Genomic DNA, 25,533 nt, shown 5'->3' with positions numbered 1-25,533 from the left:
GAACTAAGAAGTTGTAATGCACCTGCTCTGCTCCATGTGTTCTTCAAGCAAAATGAATTCAAAATCTTAACTCTGCTGCATTCAGCAAAGCAGCTGCCCCCTTCAGTCAAGGACATATTCTCTTTCAAWCCAGTTATTTATAGCATTCAAAGACAAGTACTAATAAAAATGGTTTCAGTTCTCAGTACTCAATGGGCTATTTGCTATTGAGAAGTGAAAATGAATGTGAACTGCTCAGAGCTGTGACAGTCAGCCTGGTCCTGGGATGTCCCAGCTTCAGTTTCCTCCAGGTGCCTCCCACTGCTCAGCTGCTCCATGGTTTGGAGCACCCAGACACCCCAAACATTCATTCATGGCCAGGACAGAGTTGTCTCAGACTGAAACTGAAAATAATGTCAAATACCCAACTTAGAAAAACCCTGGATGGAGTTCCTCATTGAACCAAAGCAATTCAGAGATCAGCTGGCATTAAAATACCCCTAGGACAGCAGTGTCACAGCCACATGATTTGCAGCTGCACAGTTGGGCAATTCCATGGGAGGTGTGGAAGGGACATTAATYCTGTCCTTACCTTGCACTGCTCTACTTTATTTCCAGCTTCATCCATCTCCTCCTTAAGAGATTCTATTTTTGAAGGATGTACTTGGAAATTTGTTCCTGAAGTCTTGTGGGCTTGGTTGTACCTGGAGGGGAAAAGTTTCATTTGGTGAAAATCAATATTGAACCAGAATCTGCATTTATGGCTCCCTTGGAACTGATTTCTTTCGACAGGAAAAAAACCCCACAGTTGCAGAGATTTTCCAACAGAACTAAAAGGTTCAAAACACATCATTCATGACATGCTGACATAATCCAACAACTATAAAAATCACAAGGAATCCTGCATCTGCCACAGTCTGTAACATGGATGAAGAATATGCTGTAAATGGCTCCACCAATGGTCATGGCAGTTTAAAACCATTTAAAGGCACTCAAGAGTGAGATGAACAACCCAGGACCCTCCCAATGAGATGGCTCCACACAAGGCTGTAAAAGCACTTGGTGTGGTTACACAATGAGATTCCTGTTTCTTATATAAGCTGAAAATGTCACTGACTCCTTATTTAAGTTGAACACTTAAATGAACTGGAAACAAGATGAGCAAATAAGTTTCCAACATTTTTCCAATTATATATAGGCATATAAGAGCTCCAAAATTTTGATTCTGTTTGGATCTAGTAGTCATGGGTCCTTTTCTGGTGTAACTTAAGTATAAGTTTGTCTTTTTCACCTATTACCTGCTCACAGCAGCATTTCAGAAGCAAGTACAAGATCAATTGCCATGAGATGCCAACAAGGAGTTCACAACAGAATAGAAATAGAAAAGCACTCAGTAACTAAAATTCTCTCCTACCTTCCCCTTGCAGAATCCCAGTCCAGCACCAGCTTTGCAAGCTGCTTCCTTTGCTTCTGAATGTTCGGGATCTCTGTCTGAAATGAGAATTAGGGGCTTACAAAAAATTTTAAATTGTGCATTGCAATAAACTACATGTTATAGGTTTCATATCCACTTTATACCACTAACASAAGGCTCCTTAAAGCAGTTTTTTAATAGCAGCACTGAGACATTTTGCTCAGTTTATGCATCAGTCCAGATGTGCTTCTCCTCTCAGTCTGAGCTGTCTCACCTCTGTCAGCAGGCACAGTGGGTCTATAACTTCTTTTTCAATCTGTACTTCATGCTGGGAGAGTTCCATTGCCAGCTTATTCTCTGCATCCCCACAGGTATCCAGCATTTTCCTGTAAGAATTACAGGAAGTTGTCATGGGAGTTAACACTAAGGAAAAAGGATTCAAAGCAGAGCAGAGCTTTGGAAAGCTTTGTGCTATGTAAAGCAAAGCCTCCCTTCATGGCCTAAACCCAACTGCTCTGTGCTGTCTTGGAGAAAACTGGGATAGGCAACTAGTGTTATTAAACTTTTGTCTTCTAAATTCCTGAGCTATGAAAACACTTTTGGAGGCTTTTAGTCATCCAGGTGATTATACCAGCCCTAAGGGCACAGAASTCAGTATTTGTTTCCAAGCCCATCCTTCCATCTCACCAGATGCAGGAAAAATTGCTCAATGCAGTATTTCATTCTCTCCTAAGCCCCTTTAATGTGAAAGTCTTAACACCCTAATGCCCAGCAATCCCATCCACAGAAATCTCAGACTCCAAACTCMTGACTTGACCTTTATTTTATGCTTGTTATAAGGAAACCCCCTATTCTCTAAGGTTTTTATCCAGGTTTAAATCTCCTGCAGTGGCTCAGAAATATGTTCTCAAAGGTTTCTAAGGTTAGTCTACACTGTCTCCATGAGAATTCTCACCAGCAAGGACAAAACCCACTTGCTCTAGGAATTCAGCACATGGAGGTTCATTCGTTTCAGCCGCTTTCCTGTAAACTGCAAATAACCACTTTGCCAGGATAAAGTGGGACTACTTTAACTAGAAGCCATTAATGCAAATTGACATTTAAGTCATCAATTCAAGCCTGAGAAATGCAGTTTGTAATATAATAAAAATGCAGTTTAATTGTGGAATGCACAACATTTTATACTTCAAATGGAGATGATAATTCCGCTAATCCATGAAGATAAAAGTCATTTTAAAAGCTTTTATGATAGCAGAGAATCAGAATCCTCTGGAATGCAATTCAGCCTAAAACTTGTCCCCAAAATCATTCCAGAAAAACTGCTTGCTCACTGTTTCTCCCTTTGGATTAGTGAAAAAATCTAGAAACATTAAGTTTTATTAGATTGAAACCAGCCTTTGTGCAACCAGAGGCTCTAATTAGAGCCCTGCAGGCAGTAAGATGTCAGACTGCGAGTCAGAAAAAAAGGCAAACACTTACCCCAGCAGAGTTTCATCACTCAGCTGGATGGATCCTTCTTGCATATTTTGAGCCAGAGCTGTTAGAGGAAGTTTTTTCTATGAAACAGAAGAACAGTGCTTAGCTTAGTGCTGCTCACTCTTTCCAGCTTCCCCAGCACATCCCCTCTAAGGTTCTTCTCTTCCATATGGTTTCTATTACACACACACAGCTCATTCTTGGACTTGAGGAAAATGCCAAGTCACAAAAACTTTCAAGCCCCAAGATTCCTGTTCTCAGACACTCTGAAAAGCACTTTCTTCTCAGTTTTAGCTGGAGTGACTGGCCCAAAGCATACCTCAGCTACTGCCAAGGGGAGATAAACAGCTTTAAGCTGAGACTTAAGTAACCAGCTTGTCACCTCTCTCCCCCAGAGTCCTGTGTGCCCCTGCTCTGTTACTCAATGAAAGGAGAAAACCTGAATGTGAATTATTTCTGGTTCTGGTGCCCTAAGCAAACCCACCTATGGCTTTGCTAAGAAGGGCAAGAGATGAAATGTGTACAGAAAACCATTTCCAGCCAACTGGAAGTGTCAGTGTCAGATGTGAGGAGCTGGGTCAGAGCTTCAGGTTATCCTCCTCTCCTAGCTGGGCACCACATGAGCTCCAAGCACTCAGCAGATTGCAGAGACAAGGAGTGTCTGCCACTGCTGAGGCATTTCCAGGCTGTGCTGTGGTGTTGGATGGGGAACACCAACACAGGAGAGGCTCTGGCAGAGCTTTGCTCCCGTTGACTGATGGGAGGCAGAGCAGCAGAGAGGGAGCACAGGGCACACACAGCTGTACTCACATGTCTCTTGTCAGGGTCTGTGCCATGCTGGCCCTGCAAACAGGCAATCAGTCTCTTCTGGGCCAGGTGGCACACGGACCTCACGGCATCCAGACGCCTCTCGATCTGATCGGCCCCGGCGGAGAGGGGAGGAAGAGAAAACAACACAAAAAACAGAAGTTATTTCCCTGGCCTCAGCAGAAAACCTTCTCCTTGTACCACACTTAGCTCTGGGTTGCAGATTTCTGAAATTCTCCAGCTTATAAGAAGTGCAGCTGCTTAGCAGAAGTGCCCGACAGCAAAAATGCCTAAGGAGAGATGGAAATTGTTTTTTTTTCCTCAGTGGCACAGAAATTCAGTCAGAGCTCACAGCATTGAAGAGTGGGAAAGGGAGAAAACATTACCCTGCTTGGCATTTCAGCACAAGAGAATTAGAGTGACACTTGCCATCTRAGATGAATGGCATATGCAGGTATCTAAGGCACTTAGGGAGAAAACTGTGGGAAAAACTCGTAACTGTCACTGTGACCTTGTAAAGCAGGTGCTGAAGACACATCTGACAGCTCCTTCCCACTGTACAAACCTGTACTCCAAGCTCATCCTGTGTGACCTTCCCTGGCTGGTAAACACAAGGATCCCACATGCTGAGCAAAAACAGTATTTTCAGGGAGAGACTACTGGGATTCAAATGGGATATGGAATTAAAAAAAAATAGGAGACAAAGCACAAACAAGAGTTCTGTTTATCACCATCTAATTCAAACATGGCTTAATACGCAGCCTGTGAACAGGACAAATATATACATGATAAACTGTTTTTTTAAGGGAATTTAAGCAAGGAATTTGGACTATTTTATTTCAAAGAACACCAAAAACAAACAAAGTGATGAGCAGTGGGACAGAACTGCTCATGGCACTGAGCTCTCTGTGCACAGCACCCAAAGAATGCTGTTTATCTGCATTTTGATGACTCACCAAGAATAACAGGAGGCCCTTTGGAATGGATTCTATTTAAAAAGCAGGGGAAAAAAAGTAGATTTCATCTGTAGAAATAATCTGAACAGACTCCAGTTTTTGATACAGCTCTTAAGATTTTTATTATATTTTCAGGAGGGCAAAATAAATACAAGCTGAAGTGCTCAAAAAGCTCAGTAAAAATCTATTAGGGTAGGAAAAGGTGCAGAGAAACTGCCCAGGGACTGCTCTGAGAGCACAAGGCTCTGCATTTTATCTACAGAGCATGGAGCAACAAATGCAAAATTAAGTCCAGGTGGAAGAAGTCCGTTTGATATATGAACGAGCAGGTAGTGTTCATGCTCCATTGTTGCAACTAAGATYATTCACTTTTTTTGTGTTACCTTCAAAATGAAATCCTGGAATGGTTTGGRTTGGAGGGACCTTACAGCCCATCCAGTGCCACCCCTGCCATGGGCAGAGACATCTTCCACTGTCCCAGGTGCTCCAAGCCCCAATGTCCAGCCTGGCCTTGGACACTTCCAGGGATCCAGGGGCAGCCACAGCTCCTCTGGGCACCCTGTGCCAGGGCCTCCCCACCCTCACAGGGAAGAAACACCACTAAGACATTCTAAGCCATCCTCTTATTATAAAAGAATTCATTTTTGCAAGGTCACAGTCAAACTTTCTAATATACTGAGCATAGGGATTTCCCACATGTGGAACATGGTGACATCCTGATCTGAGCCACCTCTCAGACCCCAGCAGACCACAAAGCCCAGGGCAGCCCTAGATGGTGGCTCACATTCCTTGGAAAGGCTTTGGAGCTCACACATTCCCAACAGCCTCCTTGCAGGCACACAGAATTGCAGACTCTGAGGGAAGATGACTGATAGGAGGAACGTGACCCCAGAACTTCACAGGAATACCCTCTCCTCTCTGATCTGCTTTTYAGAGCAAAGATGTCAAGAAAACCACAAAGGACATCAATCTCCTTCAAGGCACCTCTGAACTGCCAATGTGACCCACAGGCCATGCYGTCTGTCCCCTCAGGGCATCCCCAGAGTACAGAACAACACACAATTGCTTTATTATCTGCCACAGGGCTGTGCCAGAAAGTGGGGCTATTGTAAAGGGCTTTTCAGTACTGAATTATATCCCTTGTCTTCAGATGAAACACATTGAACAGACACTTGAAATGGAGCACAACCCTTCAGAAAACAGAAAAAAAAAGCTGCAACAATCCTGTGGCAAAGCTTGAGCTAAATATAAAAAAGTCCAACTGTGAACCATGTTTGTGAAGTGAGCAGCACCACGTTTCCAAGCTCTTGGGTTAGATAAGAGCCTCCTGCCCCTCCACAAGCCCCCAAGAGCAAACAAACAAGTGAGTAAATTCTTCCACTTGGGTGTAGCCAGGCTGCTCAGGGCCTGGGAAAGCCTTGCTTGCAAAATTTTTTTGGCAACAAGCAGCAGAGCTTTTGGCTTTCACTTCTTGTTACTATTCTGCAGCTAAGCAAGAAACCAGATGGGCCCACACAGGCTATCAAGGTGTTTAAGATCCTTTACATCACCCAGCTGCACATCTCATCAGAAATTAACATTAGTATTGTCAAACTGGAAAGGTATTTTTAGATTAAATAAAGCAAACCCCTGAAAATGGGGTGAAATGTTTCAGGTCTGCTTATGCCACCATTACACTGGCACACATTCCCCAGAGAAACTGTGGCTGCCCCATCCCTGGGAGGGTCCAAAGCCAGGCTGGATGGGGCTTGGAGCACTCTGGGACAGTGGAAGGTGTCCCTCCCTATGGCAGGGGTGGCACCGGGTGAGCTTTAAGGGCTCTTCCAACCCAAACCAGTCTGGGATTCTGTAGTTCCATGTATTTGTGTTGGGTTCATGTTCGATGGCTGACACTCCCTCATCTGCCACCGAACCCTGAGCAACTGGAGAGCTCTGCACCAGAAGCACTTCCATTATCTGCTGGACTCCCCTGGTCCATAGACAGGCCCTGACCTCRAGCAGGCTGAGATGCTTTGCAATTAATCAGAAATAACCACCACACTCGAGGTTCCAGGAGCAGCCAGCCTGACTTCCCTGGCCGATTCATGTTCTTTTTATAAGCCTTTCATAAAGAAGCCAGAGGAAGACAACTATGTAGGACAAGTCTGCAGGCAAATTTGCTCCATGGAATCAGTCACCCTTGCTAATGTGACAGTTGCAATTTAAATTCCACCATGAAAGTCATGTTTGATGAGATGATAAATTTGCACAAAGATGACAGGTCTGCAAACAAACCGATGTCAGCGTGACAAATCTGAGAACAAATATCACAGCTAAACAAGAAGCATTTGTACACTTACTCAGAGCAATAACAGACTCTMAGAAAAAAATTTCCATTCTTTATCAGTGAGGAGTTGGAATGATTTTTGTGCTACTTCTCTTAAGGCCCAGTTGACCTGGTCAGGAGAAAGCAGTGAAGACAGAAACCACCTGTGCCCAGCCAGGACTTCTTCATCCTCCTCAGACAAACTGGCAAGCTAGCAGCACCAGTGGTTCATGGACTTATCAGGCTTGTTCATGTCATTAAAAGCAAAAATGGTTCCTCCTTYACTGCACCAAGCCACGTGATTGGATTCAGAAACAGAAGTAACTGAGTTTCTCTACTCAAAATGTATCCCCGTTTTTTCATRTGCTGAAAAGCCAAAGACATCTAAGGTTCTATCCCTGAAACATGTGGTATTTTTTCCCCACATTAGGTATTCTAGAAACCTCAGAAGGCTCACACTTCACAGAAAATAATTTTWAAAAATACATATCAAGTATGTCACAATACCTGCAACAGGTCTTCACTGAGTACCTCCGTTCTCTCAGCCCTAAGGGAGGAAAAAAGACCATTGTCAACAGCTGGCATGTTCAGGGTCAAAGATTGCTCCAACAATTCCAACAAAACCTGCTCAGTCCCAAGTTATAATCCCATTACTGCTGCAAACACCACCACGTTCACCATGTCACAGGCAACCCTGGCTCCCAGCACAGGGAGCTTGGGAAACTCTGACACCGCTGGAACACCCAGCCCGCAGCACAAATCCATTGAACCAAGCTATCTACAGTATTGTCAACTGCACATGGAATAATCCAAAGCAGACTGGAATCGATACACTTGAGTGTCAAGGAATATAACGCCACAAGGAGCAGGAGAACCACCTTCATCTTTTGTATTGGAGCACTGCAGAGCTTTATCCATCAGGAGCAGTGAAGCTTCCCTTAACCTCAAACACACAGAGCCTTCACCAGGAACCTCTCATCACCTCATCTTGCTGAATTCCATAATACTAAAACAGCAGAAAGGATCTGGTACTTGAAAAGCTCAGCAGAAGTTAATGGCGTTCCCAGGAAAGTCTGCTTTCAACAGAAAACCCCGGAAGCTTCCACACACTGGAACAAAATACCATCACTTGCTACACASATACTGCTGTCTTTACACACACACTTCCACACCTTCTGCCATTCCAGTTTACACAAACTTTAAATTGTTTACTGTTGACACAAGTTTATTTGTTGTTGGCTCCCTGGCTCTAACAGTGCTTGCTCCTCCCTTYGCCAGGTCTATAAAATAAAGATAAATTCAGTTCACCCTGATTTCTCCCTCTGCTGCTCACCATTACTACACATCTACACCATGGAGCACTTGGAGGGACTCCAGGACACTCTTTTCCTGTTCAGAGAGTTTCCCCTGCTGCTGCCAGAGTCCCTCGGCTGCTCCAGACTTTATCAGATCCTGCAATCTGTTTAATARGCCACTGCAAACCTGGGCACGCACGGAAAGCTCATGTTCCTGATCAGCCTTCAGCAGCTGAATGTGCCAAAAGCCTCCAAGGACAAGATTCCTTCAGGTTTGGGTTGGTGTTTTTAAAGCACTTATTTGACTTCAATTTCACAGCACATTATCTGCTTGAACTAGTCGTGAACCATAAGGTGTTTAATAATTAAATGCCTGAATAAAGTAATAGCTCAAAACCTCAGCCAGATTCAGACAAAAACAGCTGAAATACTCTGACAGCACTGACATATTTATTTGTTGAGGAAAACACAGACAAGATTGATAATCTTTTCTCCCACCCAAACAGAAATATTTTGTCTGATGGAAATTACATCCTGTTRGAGAGCAATTATTCATACTTATTATGATTTATATATRCTTTTAACCCTGCAAAACCCACCCTGCTTTAGCCAACAATAATTTAAACCCCCTCAAATATCAGAATAGAGCTTCCATACAACCTCAGATTAAAACAAAGTTTGATTTCTCCTTCCCTTCCTTTTTCTAGAATATTCTATCCTATTGGAGTGAAAAGCAACAATGGCTCAGTACTATGCTAGCAGAAGTTTGCTCCCCATTTAAATCTGGTTATCCCCCTACTATGGATCATTATGTGAAGTGCAAAATTATTTTACTTATTTATCTTAAGCTCTCTTCCTACACTGAACTGGTTCCTCCAGGATGGAAAGTCCCAGCTGGACAATGTGGACCTCCTCTAGCAGGGATGCTCTCCCCAGCCCTGKGTGGCAGCAGGAGCGTGGCCAGGCCAGGCASATTCAGAACAGCCCCTGATGATGATGTCAGGTCCGGAAGTGCAGCGAGGGAAGACCTCACCCTTCCTGCAGGCCCACATTCCACCTTTAATAAGGAAGCCAAGAAAGAGCCACTAAATAATGTTGTTTTTCAGTGATCACAACCATGAAAGAGAAAACACAACCCTGTGATAGYAGCACAGCCCATCTCCTCTCTGCACAGAGGAAAGCAACAAACCATCAAAGGGACCTGGCTCCTTTGGAATTAACCTCTGTCTCCCTTGGAATTACAGGTATGACCAGTTTGAAGTTTACAACCAACTGCAGCTTAGAGGGATGCCAATTCCTTCTGCCAGCTAATCAGGGAATCAGCAAACTTCTCAAAAACAACAGCTTTTCTTTTTCACTGCTAAACTTTGGTCCTCAACCCTTGTTAGGGCTTATTTGCACCTTACCTTATTGAAGCAATGAAGAAATCCTTCTGGAATCAAGGACTGGACACCTGAGCTGCAGTGCTCCCAAGGGCTTTCCCAAGCCCAGTAGTGCTGGTCACTGGCCACCAGCCCAGACACTCTGCACTGCAATCTCCTTCCCCCATGGGACACCCCGAGCACAGCCCAGCCCAAGCTGAGCCTCTGAAGGCCAGACTGCAGCAGCCAGGGCTGTTTACATTCCCAGAGCTGAACTCCACTGAGGTCAAACAGTTAAATCTGGGTTGCAAAACGAGGTTCCTCCACGCCATTACTAATGGGGAAAGCATGCCCTGCCCAACCCCTCCCGGGGCCCCCACCAGGGGATGTTCATGGGAGATGTGAGACCCACAGGGAAACAGGGATCTGCCCAGCTCAGAGCCTCTGGTGACAGAGGTGGCAATCCCAGAGGCGGTGCTGGCAAATGGGACAGTGCAGGGCACGAGCAGCAGCCCAGGAATGTTGGATTGGGCACACAGGGCTGGCACCCCATCTACCACAGCAACAGCACAGAGGCCTTCAGCTGCCCAAATCCAAAATATCTGCCAGCCTGGCAGTGCTCCACTGGARCAGAACGGAGCTGCTCCCYTGGGACAGAAKRTTTCTGAGAACTGAAGTTTCTCTGCTACAATACCAGAAACTTGATGTGAATCAACTGGTACCAAAGTCTTAAGTCAGTAGTGCATTTTAAAAGGCTGATTGTAAAAGCAAAACTGAACAATCATTTGTTATAGCTATAATAAGCCTCTTAATGAAAAAAGGGGATAAAACTACTGAATTCCATGAAATCAGTACTTTCACACAGTTAGCACAATGTCTTGCCCACTGTGCAGAACTTCACGTGCGGCTCCTCATGTTTGCACTGTCCCTCTCCTGCTTGGATACAACCCCTGGCTCAGCTGGGATATAATAACTGGAATAATTTGACAGAAACAGTTGCTCTTTAGCCAAAACAGCTCTCCCAGTTCACCCTTTGGACAAACAGCCTCCCTGACACAGCTCCAGGGTGGGAACAGGCAGCAAAGGGCAGGGCAGGCTCTGAGCAGAGCTCAGCTGGMAGGTTCAGCCAAAACCCTGAGCAGAGCCAGCCTTGCCCTTTGTGATCCCAGGACACTGAGAAACCGTCATTTCTAATGAAATTGTTGTTTCTTCAAGCAAATTTTCTTCTCAAGAGAGCAAATAACAGTACTTAGCATGAAATAGGATATGGAATTGGTGCCATTTCTTACTTGGGGGTGGCATGGCCTTAACTCACTCCATGCAAGAAACCAATTGGTTTTACAGGGGAAAGACTGTTATTTTTTGATTCTAGACATGTTAATTACAATACATTAGCTTGCTGTGACATTTTAAAAGTGTATTCCACATGCATCCAACTGAACGCCTCTCGGGGTGTTTTATGGTATAATTCCTTTTCATTCCTTTTACTTTTCTCCTTCTTTCTGACCTAGTCTGAAGCCCAGCCCAGCCACGGGGCTCTGCTGCAGCTCAGAGCCTGGTTTAGCCTGAGCAGTGTGGGCAGAACAGCTCCCATCCCACAGGTTAAAAACGGATCCCCTCACTTGGTCATTTTGCAAYTCCTTCACACTTCCAGGCCAGAAGTCTTCTCTGTACATCTGGAAGCAGCAGATGGGAATTCCTGAGATAAAAGTGTTTACCTTCCATCGTGAAAGAATTTACATTTACATGTATAAAAGAAGATCTATTAAACCTGCAGTAGAGATTTAAAATAAATAAAGCTTCATCTAAACAGTATCTGAGATCTCCCTGCTCCTGCCTGTCACTGAGGCATCAGTCCTGCAGCAGGGCTGATGTCCAAGCAGGTCAAAGCTACAGAACCACTGYARGAGGTTTTTACAARGGCRTGCAGAGAYAGGCCAAGGGGGRATGGCAGAGGGCAGGGTTAGATGGRATATTGGGAAGAATTTTTTCCCTGGGAGGGTGGGGAGGCCCTGGCMCAGRGTGCCCAGAGCAGCTGTGGCTGTCCCTGGATCCCTGGAAGTGTCCAAGACCAGGCTGGACAGGGCTTGGAGCAGCCTGGGATRGTGGAAGGTGTCCRGGCCCATGGCAGGGGGTGGAATCAGATGGGCTTGAAGGTCCSTTCTAACCAAGGCCATTCCATGRTTCCATGAAATCCACACTCCTGAAAGGCTGACCAGGAAGGAATGAGAGCAAACCTGACATAAGAGCCATAAACCTTGGCCAGTCCCAGCAGAACAAGTGACTCAGTTGAAATGTCAGTGTGGAAACAAACCCCTGACTCACACAGTAGCTGGGCGGGGCTGTGGCAGAGGTGATGCCATGGCAGGGCAGTGACAAGTCCACAGTCCTGAACCCTGGAAAGATTTCAGTGGAAGCAAGGAGACACCCACCCTGAACTTGAGACAGAATTAAAGCCAGCCTTCCCTGCTGGGTGGTTTTTCCTCAAACAAAGGCTGTGTTTGTTACCARGAGTAACCAGCTCAGCTCGCTGGTGAGGTAACACTGAGCACCTTGGCGGGCTGGCAGCACATCCTGCCTGCTTTCCACATACAATAGGCAGCACTTGCTGCCAGGAAAAATGAAAGCATCAGCAGCTCTGTTCCAAAACAAGGAATCCAGAATTAGATGATAATTTCCCTTCAAAAATGTTTGCTTTTCTAACACTCACCAAGACAAACTTCACAGAAAATRCAACTCCAAGGTGTTCCAGGACACCAGCTCACTCCTCCCTGTTTGACCTTGAACTGATTTTTGAAAGAAAACCAGCATGATCCAAGGTAAGCATCAATATTCTGAAGTGGGTTTCAAATGTTCAAAAATAACCGTCAGGTGACAGTCACCATTCACTTTCAGTATTAGTATTTAGGGAACACCACACGTAACCAGGCACCAGTATGACTTTCAGTTTGCCTCCTCTTTTTTCACCTAAATTAACAATGTAAGCTTTTGTACGCGTATTAAATTAGTTTAATTGTGAATCTGGTGACCACAGATGCTTCAGTGACTCAGAAATCACACCAAAGGCTGCTGTTTTGGAACTCACCCACCAGCTGCAACTCCTGTGCTTCCAGTCCTTTAGAAGTGCTTTAAAAGTGGTGCATCACCTCCAAAATATTTCAGTGATTTGAACACCTCAGAGCTGCACAACTACAATTCAGGCTTCAATGGGTGGATAAAGAGAGATTTCTGCATTTCTGCTGCTTTGCCTTCCTTCTTCATTACGTTCACTGAGTTCCCCCATCAAACTGTGCTTGGCCACTCACTCTCAAAGCTCAGCTTTGATCTCTTCCACCTCAGCCCTGGATGTGGGAGAAGGAGCTGCCTGCTCTAATGAGAGGCAGAGCAGGCTTCAGGGAGATAATCATCTTGGAAGGAGAGCAGAGTGTTCCTGTGCAGTGCAGGGAAACCCATGACAGACTCTTCACATGAGGGGATTGAAATTCCTGCGTCGGTGAAATGGATCCAAGGCTCATCTCYGGAGCGAGGCAGTAAATTTAGCTCTGGAGAACAACCACAGCTCAAGCCAAATCCTATTTTCGGGCCACTCTCAGAGGGGCAGGCACTGCAGCAAGGTCCTGCACAGCTCCTCCTCATAAAACAYACACTGAGTGGTTTTAATATTAGATCTTGAGCATTCCACCAAATATGGTGCAGTTCAACAAAAGCACTGTTGGCTTCAGTCTGTAACAAAGTTGGGTAGATCATTTTGAGCCACAGCACTGCAAATTTGAGATGAATTTAAGCTGAACTTTCTATAGGCAAAAATAAAATTGTGGTTTAAATGTAGAAGGCTGTTTAAAGCAGTTTTGTTTGAGGGAGGAAGTGTTGTTTCAGTGAGCAGCCTGATGAGTCCAAYAGCTTGTAAACTTCTGGGTACAAAAAAAAATTTACAATTCAGTGCTTCCAATTAACTATTGTAATTCCAATTACTATCCCAGCAAATCAAATACTCACTGCTAACCTGCTACTTTATACCAGGGACCAAGTTGCAGCTATTAATGCTCTCCCCATATTCTTTCTGACTTGGAAAAACACCAGACCTCTGTCAGGCCAATATAACAAAGTGGCTTCTTGTAAAAAGTGCATTTGATTTGTGAAACTATTAATAGCTTCCGAAGGAAAGGCAAAGTGCTGCTGCAGGGGATTAACATTCTAACTGCTAAAATCCAGGCAAGGTGAAATCCAGCAACGGTCTTATGTTTTGATCCCCAAAGTAGCAAGTCCTATGACAAGTTGTCATAAATTAGTGACCAAAAAACCCCAAGGAACCTGAGACAAACTTTTTTAAGYAGCTTATCAAATCATAATGTATTTCCTATGCTTTGCTTTTCCCCGCTTAAGTACTACAATCTACTTTTCTCATGCTACAATTTACTACAGAACTTGAGCTTTCCCAACATGTCCATTTATTTATGTAATTTATTTTTGTAAAAGCATGCAAACACCCTCCCCACCATGTCTCGGTAAATAACTGCTTTTAATATTTAACTGCCAGGTATTTATTTACGTTTACAAGTTTATTGTCATACAAKGTCTCTCTCCCTCCCAAGCAAGCAACAACCTCTTACTAACGCAGAATCATTTTATCTAAAATTAGCTGGGTGCAGTTCTGCTATAATACAGTTGAACAGAAAGCAACCTAAATAATTCCTAAATTGTTATTSCTGAATGTCAGGTGTCATTTTACAACCCCTGCATGCCAACACAACGGTAGGTGCTGCCAGAACAGGGATTCCTGTGCTTTGTGCTCTGGCAGTGCTCAGACCACAGCACCAGCTCCAGGTGAAATTTAACCTGGGCACCRGAGCAAGAAATGATCCTGCAGCACCTCGGGGCCAGCACCTGGCCAGGACTGTCCTTTTCCAGCACCGCCAGGGCTGCACACCTCAGCCCTGCACCATCAGGGCTGCCAGGTCTGTGCCAGCTCTGGTAACACCYATGTCAAACCCATGGCACAGAGGAAGCCTTTGATTCCCTACAACCTCTCTCCTTCCAGGAGCCCTGCCTGAAACACTCCCTGCTCCCCAAATGTCAGGTGTTGGTCCCTACAGCCCTCTCTGCATCAGCAGCAGCTTAGACTGGAATCAGATCCCACAAAAGAAACTGGTTCCCAGTTGCCTTGGCCCTCTCCTTGGCTACCCCATGGRCTGAATGTGGCACCAGCAAAGGCTGGGCAGGGACAGGGAAATCTGTTCCTTTCAGCAACAGCAGCTACTTAAGATCAGCTTAAACTGATCATGAAACTGCACCCTGGGGCCAACATTTCATTCCCATGAGGTGACATCAGCTGGCAGAGCTGCTGACAGAAGTGGCTGTATCCTCTCTGGTCCTGCTCCATGTCCCTGGTCCAGGAGGAGCATCCCCACTGTCAGCAGCTCCAAGGACTGGCCTGGCTCAACACCCWCCTGGCTGGGAGAAAAGGCATGTTCCACTCAGGAGCCAGAAGAGCAAGCACAAGGGACTGGGAACAAACAGAAAAGCAGCTCGGAATCAGGGCTGGGCAGACCTCTGGGCACTGCTGCAAAGCCTGATGCCGCTGTGGGTCTAAGCAGACCAGGCARCAACTGAGGGCTCTGGAAAGCAGGAGGGCTGAGGGATTCCCTCCATGTGGCTTTGGCAGCTCTCAGATTTAAGCGAGTGCAGTCCCCTTGCCAAACCACCTGCTGACATGAAAACTCCTCCACATGTGAAAAGGGAATTAAAAAAATGACCAAAACACCCTCCAACATCTCCTGAACTTCCAAACAGGACCTTGCTTTCCACTCTRGCCACAAGACTGGTGGATTATACCCAACTCAAGACATTTTTAAGCTTTATGATTTCTTTTCCCAGAAGTCTTGCTTTGTCAATTGCTGGAAAGGACTCCAAGAAGCAGCATTGCCTTTTCCACAGACAACTTTTTACAGAACAGACATGTCTGAATAGGAAAAATATGCACTGCAGGAATTAACAAAATACACTGAACTGCTGAAAAAACCGTGGGCGTTTTTTGCTTATTTGGTTGCTTTTTTCAACTTTGACAGGACAAGAGGGAATGTCCTCACTGATAGCAAGTAGGTTTAGATTAGATATTGAAAAACAATTTCCCTGTGAAGGGAGTGAGGCCCTGGCACAGGGTACCCAGAGAAGCTGTGGCTGCCCCACCCCTGCAAGTGTCCAAGGCCAGGTTGGATGGGGCAACCTGGGATAGTGGAAGGTGTCCCTGCCCGTGGCAGGGGGTAGAACGGGATGAGCTTCAAGATCCCTTCCAACCCAGACCATTCCAGGATTCAATGATTTTAGCCTTGCATAGAGTGTCAAAAAGCTTCAGTCCAGAAACKATCATTTTATCAAAGGAAACGCTGCTCTTTTTTAATGCACTGCCCAGCCTGATCTATTTAAAATTTGGGGATTCACAAAACTGGCAAGAGAAAGCCTTGGAGAAGGAACCAAACTGAATCAACACAAGAAGCAAAACAAGGAAATGCAGAAAAGGCAGAACAAGGAAGCAGGAATAGAAAGTCAGGCTGCAAAAAGGAGCTGGAAGCTTTGAAACAACAGTAAAAAGACTATAAGAGAATTCGGGGACCTGAAGTTACACAAAATCAGCTGGTAACAAACCAGGGATTATTCCCTCTGCCCACGATTTCACAACGGAGCTCTTGCGCTGATTTCCTGAGAGTGGCTATGATTAACAATTAATGGCTGAGCCCTTGATTATGTTTCAGCAACAGGAGGCGAGGCCCGGCATCCCTGGCCGAGCACACTCAGCCCATTCCCGGGATCCCGGCGCTGGACACGGCTCCTGTTTTCGTGTTGCTTAGACACAGCACACACAGAGCACATGAATGTGTCCAACACGCAGAGCTGGGCCATTCCCACCCTGCCACGAGGCTTCCCTGCTCTTCCAGCATGAAACTGAAAGTTAACTCAATCCCTGCATTTCTGAGAAGGAAACAGGAGCCTCGCACTAATCAAGGTTTGTGATCCTGCACTGAAACACACGCCTGGACCTGGTGTTACAAAACCAGGATTACTTTATCCCGCTGTTCCGTTCCTACAAAAAAYAGCAGCTCAGAACACTTAATCTGCGTGTGAAATCACTTTGCAGTGGGGCAGACCAGCTGAATGCTCAACCCAAACAGAAGCGGCAAGCTTAGCTCACACATCGATTTCTCTGAGAACATCAGTTTTCAGTTTTCTGTCCTACAGAAAATAGAACTTTTAGTCTAGGGATTGATGTTTCCTAACAATTGCTTGATATTTATATGTGAAAAATCTGCATTTGAATAACTGCTGTACTTTCTACAGCCGTATCTCAGCTGTGACTTTGCAACCTGCCTGTAGGACAATTTATCTTCTAAAAAAGGGCCCATCTTTGAAATTAATTTTCCTGTCACTGGCTAAAGTAGCCTTCTTAGCTTTAAACACGGAGGATGTGTGTTTCCTATGTGTACAACACCATTAACAGTTCTCACTAGTGACCTACCTTGTCTGTGCAATATTCAGCCCTACAATCTACCACTTATCCTTTAATTAACTTTAAATTTCACTCTGGAAGCATCTTTGGGATCTTGAGAAACCGATGAGGTTATGCATACAAAAATTTCAGTGCAGCAAGCTTGAGCACAGGACAAACTTGCAAGACAGAAGGAAAAACCGTTCACAGATCTTTCTGACCCAAAGCCCATTTGGCCACTGCGCACCTCAGTGCCTGCAGCCCCGCTGGCTCTTTGATTCACACCCCTGYAGCCACTCCAGGATGTCCCTGGCACTCTGCAATGCAATTAGCTCCACCAGACAACAATCCCTGTCAAGGAAAAAAGGCTCCACCTCAGCAAGAGGAGCACTTGTGACCTCACCCAGCTGGCCCGGGTTTGAGGAGCTGTTTCCTGGTGAGAAGCAGCACCGGCCAAGGAGAAGTTGCCCAAGTATCCCRTCAGTCCTGATCAGCCATGGAATAGCAACTACAAACTCCAAGGTTATAAGGCTATTTGGCTCCTRAGGAATAAATTTTAACCAAAATGATAGAATCCCAGAATGGTTTGGGTTGGAAGGAACRGAGGAYCAAATTTAGCCTTCAAGACTGGTACCTATGACAATCAAATAGCCTGAAAAATGAGGAATCTAGTACAATAATCTTAAAATTCCTTGATATGTCCCCACCAACTGCTGTTGGTGAAGGCACCCTGCTCTGAATTACCAAAATCAGACTTCTTTACCCATTTTAACTGATGTTTAATCCAACTCCCAGTTTCAGATCAGAGTGTCCATGGCCAGCTGCTGCCTTAGACAAGGCCTAACACTGAGGGCTGAAGGTTCTCCTAAAATGCCAAAAAATGGAGCAACTTCATTTAAGTTACAATTCTTTTCTTTCTGGAAACTGTGCAGAATATTAGAAAACATTTCTAACACATGAAGACACTTTTCATTTAATCCCATCCCAAAAAGATCCTGCATTTTATCCTTGCTAATACAGTGACCTCTAACAAGCAGCTCTGGCCACAAATCCATTATCATAACCTAAAAATACAATGTAAATGTCTAAGAAATACATTTGCTTTCATCAATTCTAAGTGTATCCCATTACAGCATCAGGCTCAAACAGATCGTTACATCACATCTTGCTATTTTAGCAGATCAAATTATTACTATTTCAAGATTTTGACTCTGGGCATAACCTGGTATCAAAATTATTCACTCCGTAGAACCACCATCAGATCAAGTCACAATCAAGGAATCATCCATGCCCAAAGATGGGGATTACTCTGTTTATATGAATAAATACAGGAGGAAAAAAGGCACCTCCTGTACCTTCAGGTGAGCCGCTGCCACTAAAGCACATTCAGGTGTATTTTTACCTCTCTATTCTGCTGTTATGTCAGACACCAAAACCTTCACCCTGCATGCACCTAASCCCTGTGGACAATATCCTTTCCTGAAACTCTTCTAGCTTCCTCTGCTTCCCTGAGTGCTTCCCCCGGCAGCGGCGCAGCTCCAGCCGGGAATGGTGACTCAGGCTCTGGTTACGTGCTGTGACAGGAGCACCGTGTGCCAGCTTTGGCACTACCCTCCCTGCTGGCCTGGACCTCAAACCCTCCTGAAACCACCTGAGAATCACCTGCACAGAAAGAGAACACTTTATTCTTCATTTTAAGGCAATGTAAGACCAGGCTTTCTCGAGACAGAGGCTCCCTTTATCCTCACACAGCCCTGACCCCCTGGCAGGATAGGAAGCCCATGCTGATCCAGCCAGAGCAGATCCCACGGTGTCTGTCTGGATTGTGAATATTTTATCAGTCCTCTCATCTGTTTCATCAAGCAGCAGCTCGAACAGAGCCAAGGGAGGAGAGGACATGCATGCAAGAAGGCAATTAATATTACCCAAATCCCCCCATTTGGAATCTTTTCATTTATTTTTCTACAACAAAAATCTCAAGTATTTTACCCACTGCCCACTCAGCACCTGACACACAAATCACAATGTTATATAGTTACTTTTTTCTTCTRACCCGCAGGCTTTAGCTGGTTCCTAATGGAATTCACAACGTTTTATTATGCAAGTCAACAAATTTAGTTTGTTGTTTAGTTTTCTGTGGGAAAAAGAATCTTGGAGGTGACCTAAGTGTGGCCTTCCAGTACCCAAAGAAGCTGACAAGAAATATGGGGAGAGACTGTTTACAAGCACCTGGACTGGCAGGCCAAGGGGGAATGGCTTCCCACTGCCAGAGGGCAGCATTAGGTGGGATTCTGAAAAGACCTGGTGTTGTCAGACGCCACCRCGCAGAAGCCACCCCTGGCTCAGAGCTGTGAGGACCCACGTGGGAAACRCCACCCACAGCATCCCTGGGCCTCACACCCTGCCCACGTCACTGCTTCTGGACGTGGGCAAGGCAGAGGCAACCCAGGCAAGGCATTCCCAGGTTTCATGTGGTCTGGAAGCAGATCACAAGTRATGAGGCTATTAAACTGAGGGCTGAGCAACTATTTACTCATTGACTTAAAATCTGGTGCTGCCCTTGTAAGGACACRAGTTCTGCAGAGAAAAACATTTCTTAACCATACAGCGTAATTTCTTAAGTCCCTAATCTTCGGGATTTTTAATGACCTGGACTTTAAACATGAGATCATCTTGGCCCGTGAGGAATTAAGAGATCCTTATAAACTGATGGCTGCCTTTACAAAACCTAAAGGAAACACCGAAATTAGGCTAGAATACATTGTTTTCTTTCCTATTCCAGCACAGCAATCCAGCAGCTCACCAGAGCAGCAGTTCAACTTCACAGGCTTCCCCAGCTCCCAAGTTCTCCACCAAGACAGAATCGTGAAGAAAATCTACAAAGTCCTCCCCTTCAGTAAATTCAGGTTATTTTTCCTTTGACTTCAGCAATCTGCTTTGAAGGGGATATTAAMCAATGGGATTAACAGACATGCTCACAAAATTCAATCTAGACCACAGCTTGAACCCAACTTACATCCATACATTCCTGGAATTCTACGATCTGTGGTTTATGACTGTGATAATACAGTCCCAAACSCTTCACCAGGGCCAAGTCTCACCACAAGCAGCAGCCCCAAATTGAACACGTAATAGCTGCCTGTTTTTCTATAATTGGAAGTTTGTTCTGGTAGAAAAATCCAACTCCCAAGCTGCACAAGCCATTACATTGTGTCAGAGGTCCCTAAAGGGTGCAGGAAACAGATAAATGCACGGATACCCGAGAGACTTTGTTGACCCTGCTGGGACTGAGCAGCACTGCTGAGGTAACTGAGCTCTTTCCTTGCTCCCACCCTGCATGGAAACTCCACTTTGCCAAGTTTTGCACCTGTGCAGAGCCCCCAATATCCTGGAAGTGGCCAGGTAAGGAATATTTTGCAGCTRTGTGTGCCAGCTCCCTTCAGCCCAGGCAGCTCTGCCATGCTCACTGTCCACCAGCCCCACTCCCCAGATGTTTATTCAGTGATCCCTGGGCTGTCATTCCCCACTGCTCTGGCATTCATACACACTTTGCTCCCAGCACTGCCTGACCTGCAGCCCCACATCCTGCCCCTGCTCAGGAACACACATCCCCCTAATTCAATTCACTCAGACTCTTTAAACCCATCATTGGAGTCAGCTGYCATCCAGAAAGATCTAATGCAATTTCCTAATTAGAGACCTGGAACTTMATTTGGAGATAAACAGGAAATGCTTAAGATAACGATTATAAACACTGAAATGAGATTTTTCTTTTCATGAGCCCTCTGGTGCAGACAAATGCCAACCTGCAAACTCCCYGTAAATATTAAATATTCATCACTGTTCACCACTTTTTCAAATATCTCTGCCAAACAGTGCAAGTAAATAACACTCAGCAGATTTAACTTCTATTAAAGGCTGTTTGGGTGAGCCAGAAATGTTCAAATACTTGGGTCATACTCAATATTTTCCCCCACACAAGAACCAGAAAAACATTAAAGAAGAAATTCTTTGATATGAAATGAAACTCTAGGGTTAATGTYATATTGATGGAAGTATTAAGAGATGGGTGCACTCTCGTTTTACCACCCTGGACATTTGAAAAAGCGAGTTTCAAAGTACTATCAACACAACATGAAGAAATAAAGAAACCTTTCTTAAGTAATAACACACAGAACAGTTCTGAGAAAGAGAAGAATCAACAGATAATGCTTTAGCAGGAAAAAAAAAGAATCATTTGGACCATCCACATTTTCCATTAAGTATTTACTAGAAATTACTGCTTTCCAGAAGGTTTTCCATGTACAAACAGATGTAGGCAGCTCCTCCTTGTACAGTATTTCAGTAACAGGCATTTTAACATAACTTGCTTTAATGTAATAATTATGTTACAACTCCAGCTCCAACTCAAGACTTGCACATTGCCAAGTGGCTTGAAGAAACACTAAATATAGTTCAGCACAGTAACTTTTATGCAGGACATGAGCTATTAAAAGCCATGTTCYAAAACTCTCAGTGAGTCACAGCAATGCCATGAGTACAGGGCTTGGAAAAACCTATTTGTACACAAGGAGTTGTATTTGAGCAGTGGGAAACAAGCACAGAAGCTACAGTAAGTCAGCCTCTTGCATAAAWCCAGAGCCTTCTGAGGCACTTTGTGGGCCCTTCCAGATTTCTAATTAGTCAGAGCTGCCTGTCCCTGGTTTAAATTACTGCAAGAGCCTCRGGGCAGATCGAGTATCTCTCACAGCAAAGGCAGTAAGAAAACCCACCTGTCTGAGCTTGGGTGACTTCACCAGACCCAAACCTCCCCAGCAGTTGTCTGGAATCATTTTTAATCAGAATGGTACTCAGGGATTGCACCTAAAGGATGAAGAAAGAACCTGATGGCAACAACAACAGCAGCAGCAGCTGGTCCCCGGAGGCCAGAAGCCCAACTCATGGAGATTGTCAGAGCYTGAGATGTCATTAATTAACAACCTGAGCTCTGTAAGCAAACAGCACGATCCAAACCTCTCCATGGGCTCATTCCTCATGGAAATTACTCAGCTATGTAGTTCAAATGCTTATTAGTGTATCAGTGCAAAGCTTTGATGACAATAGCTCTGAACATTTATTTTCATTAGGGATGACTGCAGCTATAAAGGAGAATATTCCCAAGCTTCTAATCAAATCTGTTTCCTTTGTAATTTATGAAAGGGTATGGAAACTGAGACAAGCACTTGTAGACACGTGAAGAATCACCTTGCTGACATCAAACATAATATAATTTAAATTTCTGAGCCTAATGCTCAGGTGCTGCATTGGARTGAGGATCTGCTCAGGAAACACCCCAAAGGAAGGTACAACCTCACCTCTCCAAATCTGTGAGCCAGCATGTCCCAAACCAGTCCACAGCTCCCATTTCCCAGGGCTCTGTACCCAGGCCAAGCACACACACAACTGTTCCTAGTGGATATGAGCCTTGGGCCTCCAAAGAGATGAAGATTTAGAGGAATTAGGACATAAATCCCATTAAAAGCAATCCCAGCGCATGGCCTCTACAGAATCACAGACCACCCCAAATTCATGAAGTTCAGAATTAATGTTATTCCTTTTTTCTCCAACTAAATTTTAAGCCTAACAAAAACTTTCCAGCTCTTTGCAGGTGGATTCAGGATGYAGCTCAAGATAAAGTCAGCTCTTAGSTCATTCCTCTGGGTGATCAGCCCTGTGTCTGTTGTGGGCAAGATGCCACTTTATGGCAATGCATTAATTCAGCTCATATGGAACTAATGCTTTCCTGGCAAGCCCTGCCTCTGTTCACCTGCAAGTCCTAGCCCTGCTTTTTGGGAATTATGCTGACCAGATRTGAGAGCCTTCACAATGCCATGAGCACCAACAGTGTTCCCCTCAGCAGCACTGACAACAAATCTGTCCAATATATAAAATATAAAGTCCTCAGCAGCAGATTGAACACGTAAGGCMGCCAAGAACATCCACGAGATAATTGCAGCAAAATATTTAACACATCTATTAATTACTGTGGAATCCTGTTCCGCTGAACTAATCCCCTCTTTAATTAGTTTTCTAAATGTATTTCATAACTCCATATAATTCTATCAATGGACTCAGAGGCTTCTCATAAATGCCATTCCTTGGCTTTKATGGAGTTCTTACCCATGCTTTCTCATTTTTCACACTAAGGTCTTACTGCCCTGATGCCAGGTCTGATAGAGTCCAAGACCAAGGATGCCACCCTTGGAAGCTGGCTGAAAGAAGGCAGTGTCATTGCTGCCTTCAATCAAACAGCCCTTCATTAAGGCAACAACCCCACGGTGCCGACGCGTGGCTGACGCAGGGCCAGGCCCTGCTGACCTCAGGGTAACGTGGCTGCTCTCCCACACCTCAGGTGTGATGGACAAACCTCTGCAGGAGGGAAAAGGAGAGCAGGAGGAGCCACCCCTTCCAAACACAGCACCAGGAAACGCAAAAGCTAGTCAGGGATCATCCCTGGGGGGACATGACCCCTCGGCACAGATCCCAAGCTCCTCTGGATGCTGTTTCTCCTGTGGAGCAGCTCATTCTTCTGCAGGGTCTCCCAAAGTTCAGGGCCTTTAAACACTGAACCATTACCTCTGCAAGTATCATGCAACCCATGGGATCCTCCTGATGCAGGATTTGTCTCCTCGTTCTGTCCCAGCACAAAAAACAATAAACGAGTTCACCAACTCAATGGAACATAACACAACCCAACAGAACATATAATATTGCCTCTAAGATCCTGCTMAATGTCTGCCATGTCTTCCATGAGTCCTGCAGTGCTTCCCAAACCAAGCTTGAAAGCCTAAGCCCTGATACTTTAAAGCAGAATCAGTTAGAATCTGTCCCTACTATGGGATTTTACTTTGGGAAATGGAATAAGGCCCTGGTGAYTAAAGGAATGCTTGACTAGTATGTGAAATGTGAGCAGGTGAAATAGTCACAATTAATGAATAWCAAGTGCATAAAAACAAATTACTCGGTGTCATTTAAATAGTTTTTAATGAAAACCAATGACAGAAGTGTCTGCATCTTAATGAAACCAGACCCCCTCCACCCGTGCATGCCCAGGCTGCCAGGGCACCCCAGACTCCGTGGCACAGGTGTGTGACAAGAACCTGCCAAGACACCACACCCAAGCACCCCACAGCCTTCACCTGCACGGCCAAAGGTCACTGCYAACCTCCCCACCCACACCTCCAAACACTACTCCACACTGTACTCGGATTTGTCCCTGGAAGCACAAAGCACCCCAAGCTGTTTATCCTCCTCAGTACAACCCAGATTACTCAAAATTCCGCTTGGGATTTGGTGCTGTGGGGCTAACACATGCAAACAGAGAATGCCAATAATGCCTCCAAYAACATTAAAAAAATTCATTAATTCATATGAAATGGGAATGAGAGGACAGGGYTCGGTTCCCTCTTTAATAGCAAAACAAACCTATTAAAAATCTCCTCCTTGGGCTTTATTAGCTGACACACCTGCCCTGGGTTGTGTGGGCTCCAAGGAAAATAAACATCCCGTTAAGGGAGTTACTGGAAAGAAGGCCACCAAAACATAAACTCAGATAATAAGTTTATACTTTCAGTATCAGCACAGACTCTCAATTTATACTCTCAATATCAGGAACTGATTTTCAGAATCAATCTTTACCAAAAGCAGAAGGAAGTATCTGCGGGAAAATCTGACTTCTGCTAGAAAAGCAATGTGGTGACATTTGCATGTTTAGCAGYAGGGACAGCTGCTGCTGCAGGACACTCCCCTGTCTGGGCACAGATTTGTTATCACGGAACCAAGTTTAAAAYCTTCCCAGATTCTGACAGCTGGAAACTGGTGGCAACTGTACCTACAGGGYTTCTGTTGGTTTTGTTAAAATTAAGTCCTGGGCAGGCAAATTAAGTCCTGGAGAAGGCACTCTCTGAAGTCTCTTTAGTTGTGAGAGAAGCAAGAAATAGAGCAAATACCTCAATATCAACCCCGGGAGAAAGGAAACGAAAGTCGCCAAAGCCCAGACAAGGAAGCGCCCGATGCAAATGGCGCTGGGGGCTCGGGGAGGGGGGTTCGGGACCCCCGAGGGCTCCGCCGAGTCCCGGGAGCGCAGCGCGGCTGAGACCCCGGGCAGGCGAGGCGGAGCCCTGCGACCGGCACGGACCCAACCTCCGGAGCGCCTTTAACCCGAGCGCCCGCGGCCGCCGCCCCTCGCGTTCCCCACGGAGCCCACCGAAGCATCGCCCCCCGAACGGTCCCGCGGGGCCGAGACTGCGGAGCGGAGCCCACCCGCGCCCCGTCCCGTCCGCGGCGCCGCCGCCCACCTGCCCACRGTCTGGTTGGCGAGCTGCTTCATGCGGTTGAACTGCTTCTTCATGGCGGCGGCCGCTGCCCCGGGCTACCCCGGGTCCCGCCGCTGCTGCCCCGGCCGCCCCCGGCCCCGCAGCC

General features: G+C 45.5%; 1 protein-coding gene across 7 annotated transcripts in view; it reads right to left on the bottom strand.

Annotated features, from left to right (window-relative positions):
- Nucleotides 1–25,527, bottom strand: part of ARHGAP17 (Rho GTPase activating protein 17) — a 40,922-nt gene extending 15,395 nt beyond the window's left edge. For 6 of the 7 annotated variants that reach the window (XM_057371215.1, XM_057371220.1, XM_057371218.1 and 3 more), the window contains exons 1-7: nucleotides 25,410–25,527; nucleotides 7,445–7,484; nucleotides 3,680–3,784; nucleotides 2,873–2,949; nucleotides 1,668–1,779; nucleotides 1,394–1,470; nucleotides 572–683 (exon numbers count right to left, since the gene is read on the bottom strand). In XM_057371215.1, coding sequence (XP_057227198.1) covers nucleotides 572–683; nucleotides 1,394–1,470; nucleotides 1,668–1,779; nucleotides 2,873–2,949; nucleotides 3,680–3,784; nucleotides 7,445–7,484; nucleotides 25,410–25,462 — 576 coding nt within the window. In that variant the 5' untranslated portion in view covers nucleotides 25,463–25,527. The remainder of the gene's footprint in view (nucleotides 1–571; nucleotides 684–1,393; nucleotides 1,471–1,667; nucleotides 1,780–2,872; nucleotides 2,950–3,679; nucleotides 3,785–7,444; nucleotides 7,485–25,409) is intronic. The other variant, XM_057371221.1, reaches the window with a different exon arrangement.
- Between the last annotated feature and the right edge of the window lie 6 nt (nucleotides 25,528–25,533).

This window comes from Malurus melanocephalus, unplaced genomic scaffold, assembly GCF_030028575.1.
Source record: "Malurus melanocephalus ecotype Western Australia unplaced genomic scaffold, MMel_1.1 scaffold_143, whole genome shotgun sequence".
Classification (NCBI taxonomy): Eukaryota; Metazoa; Chordata; class Aves; order Passeriformes; family Maluridae; genus Malurus; species Malurus melanocephalus.
This window is presented reverse-complemented; position numbering and strand designations above follow the sequence as displayed.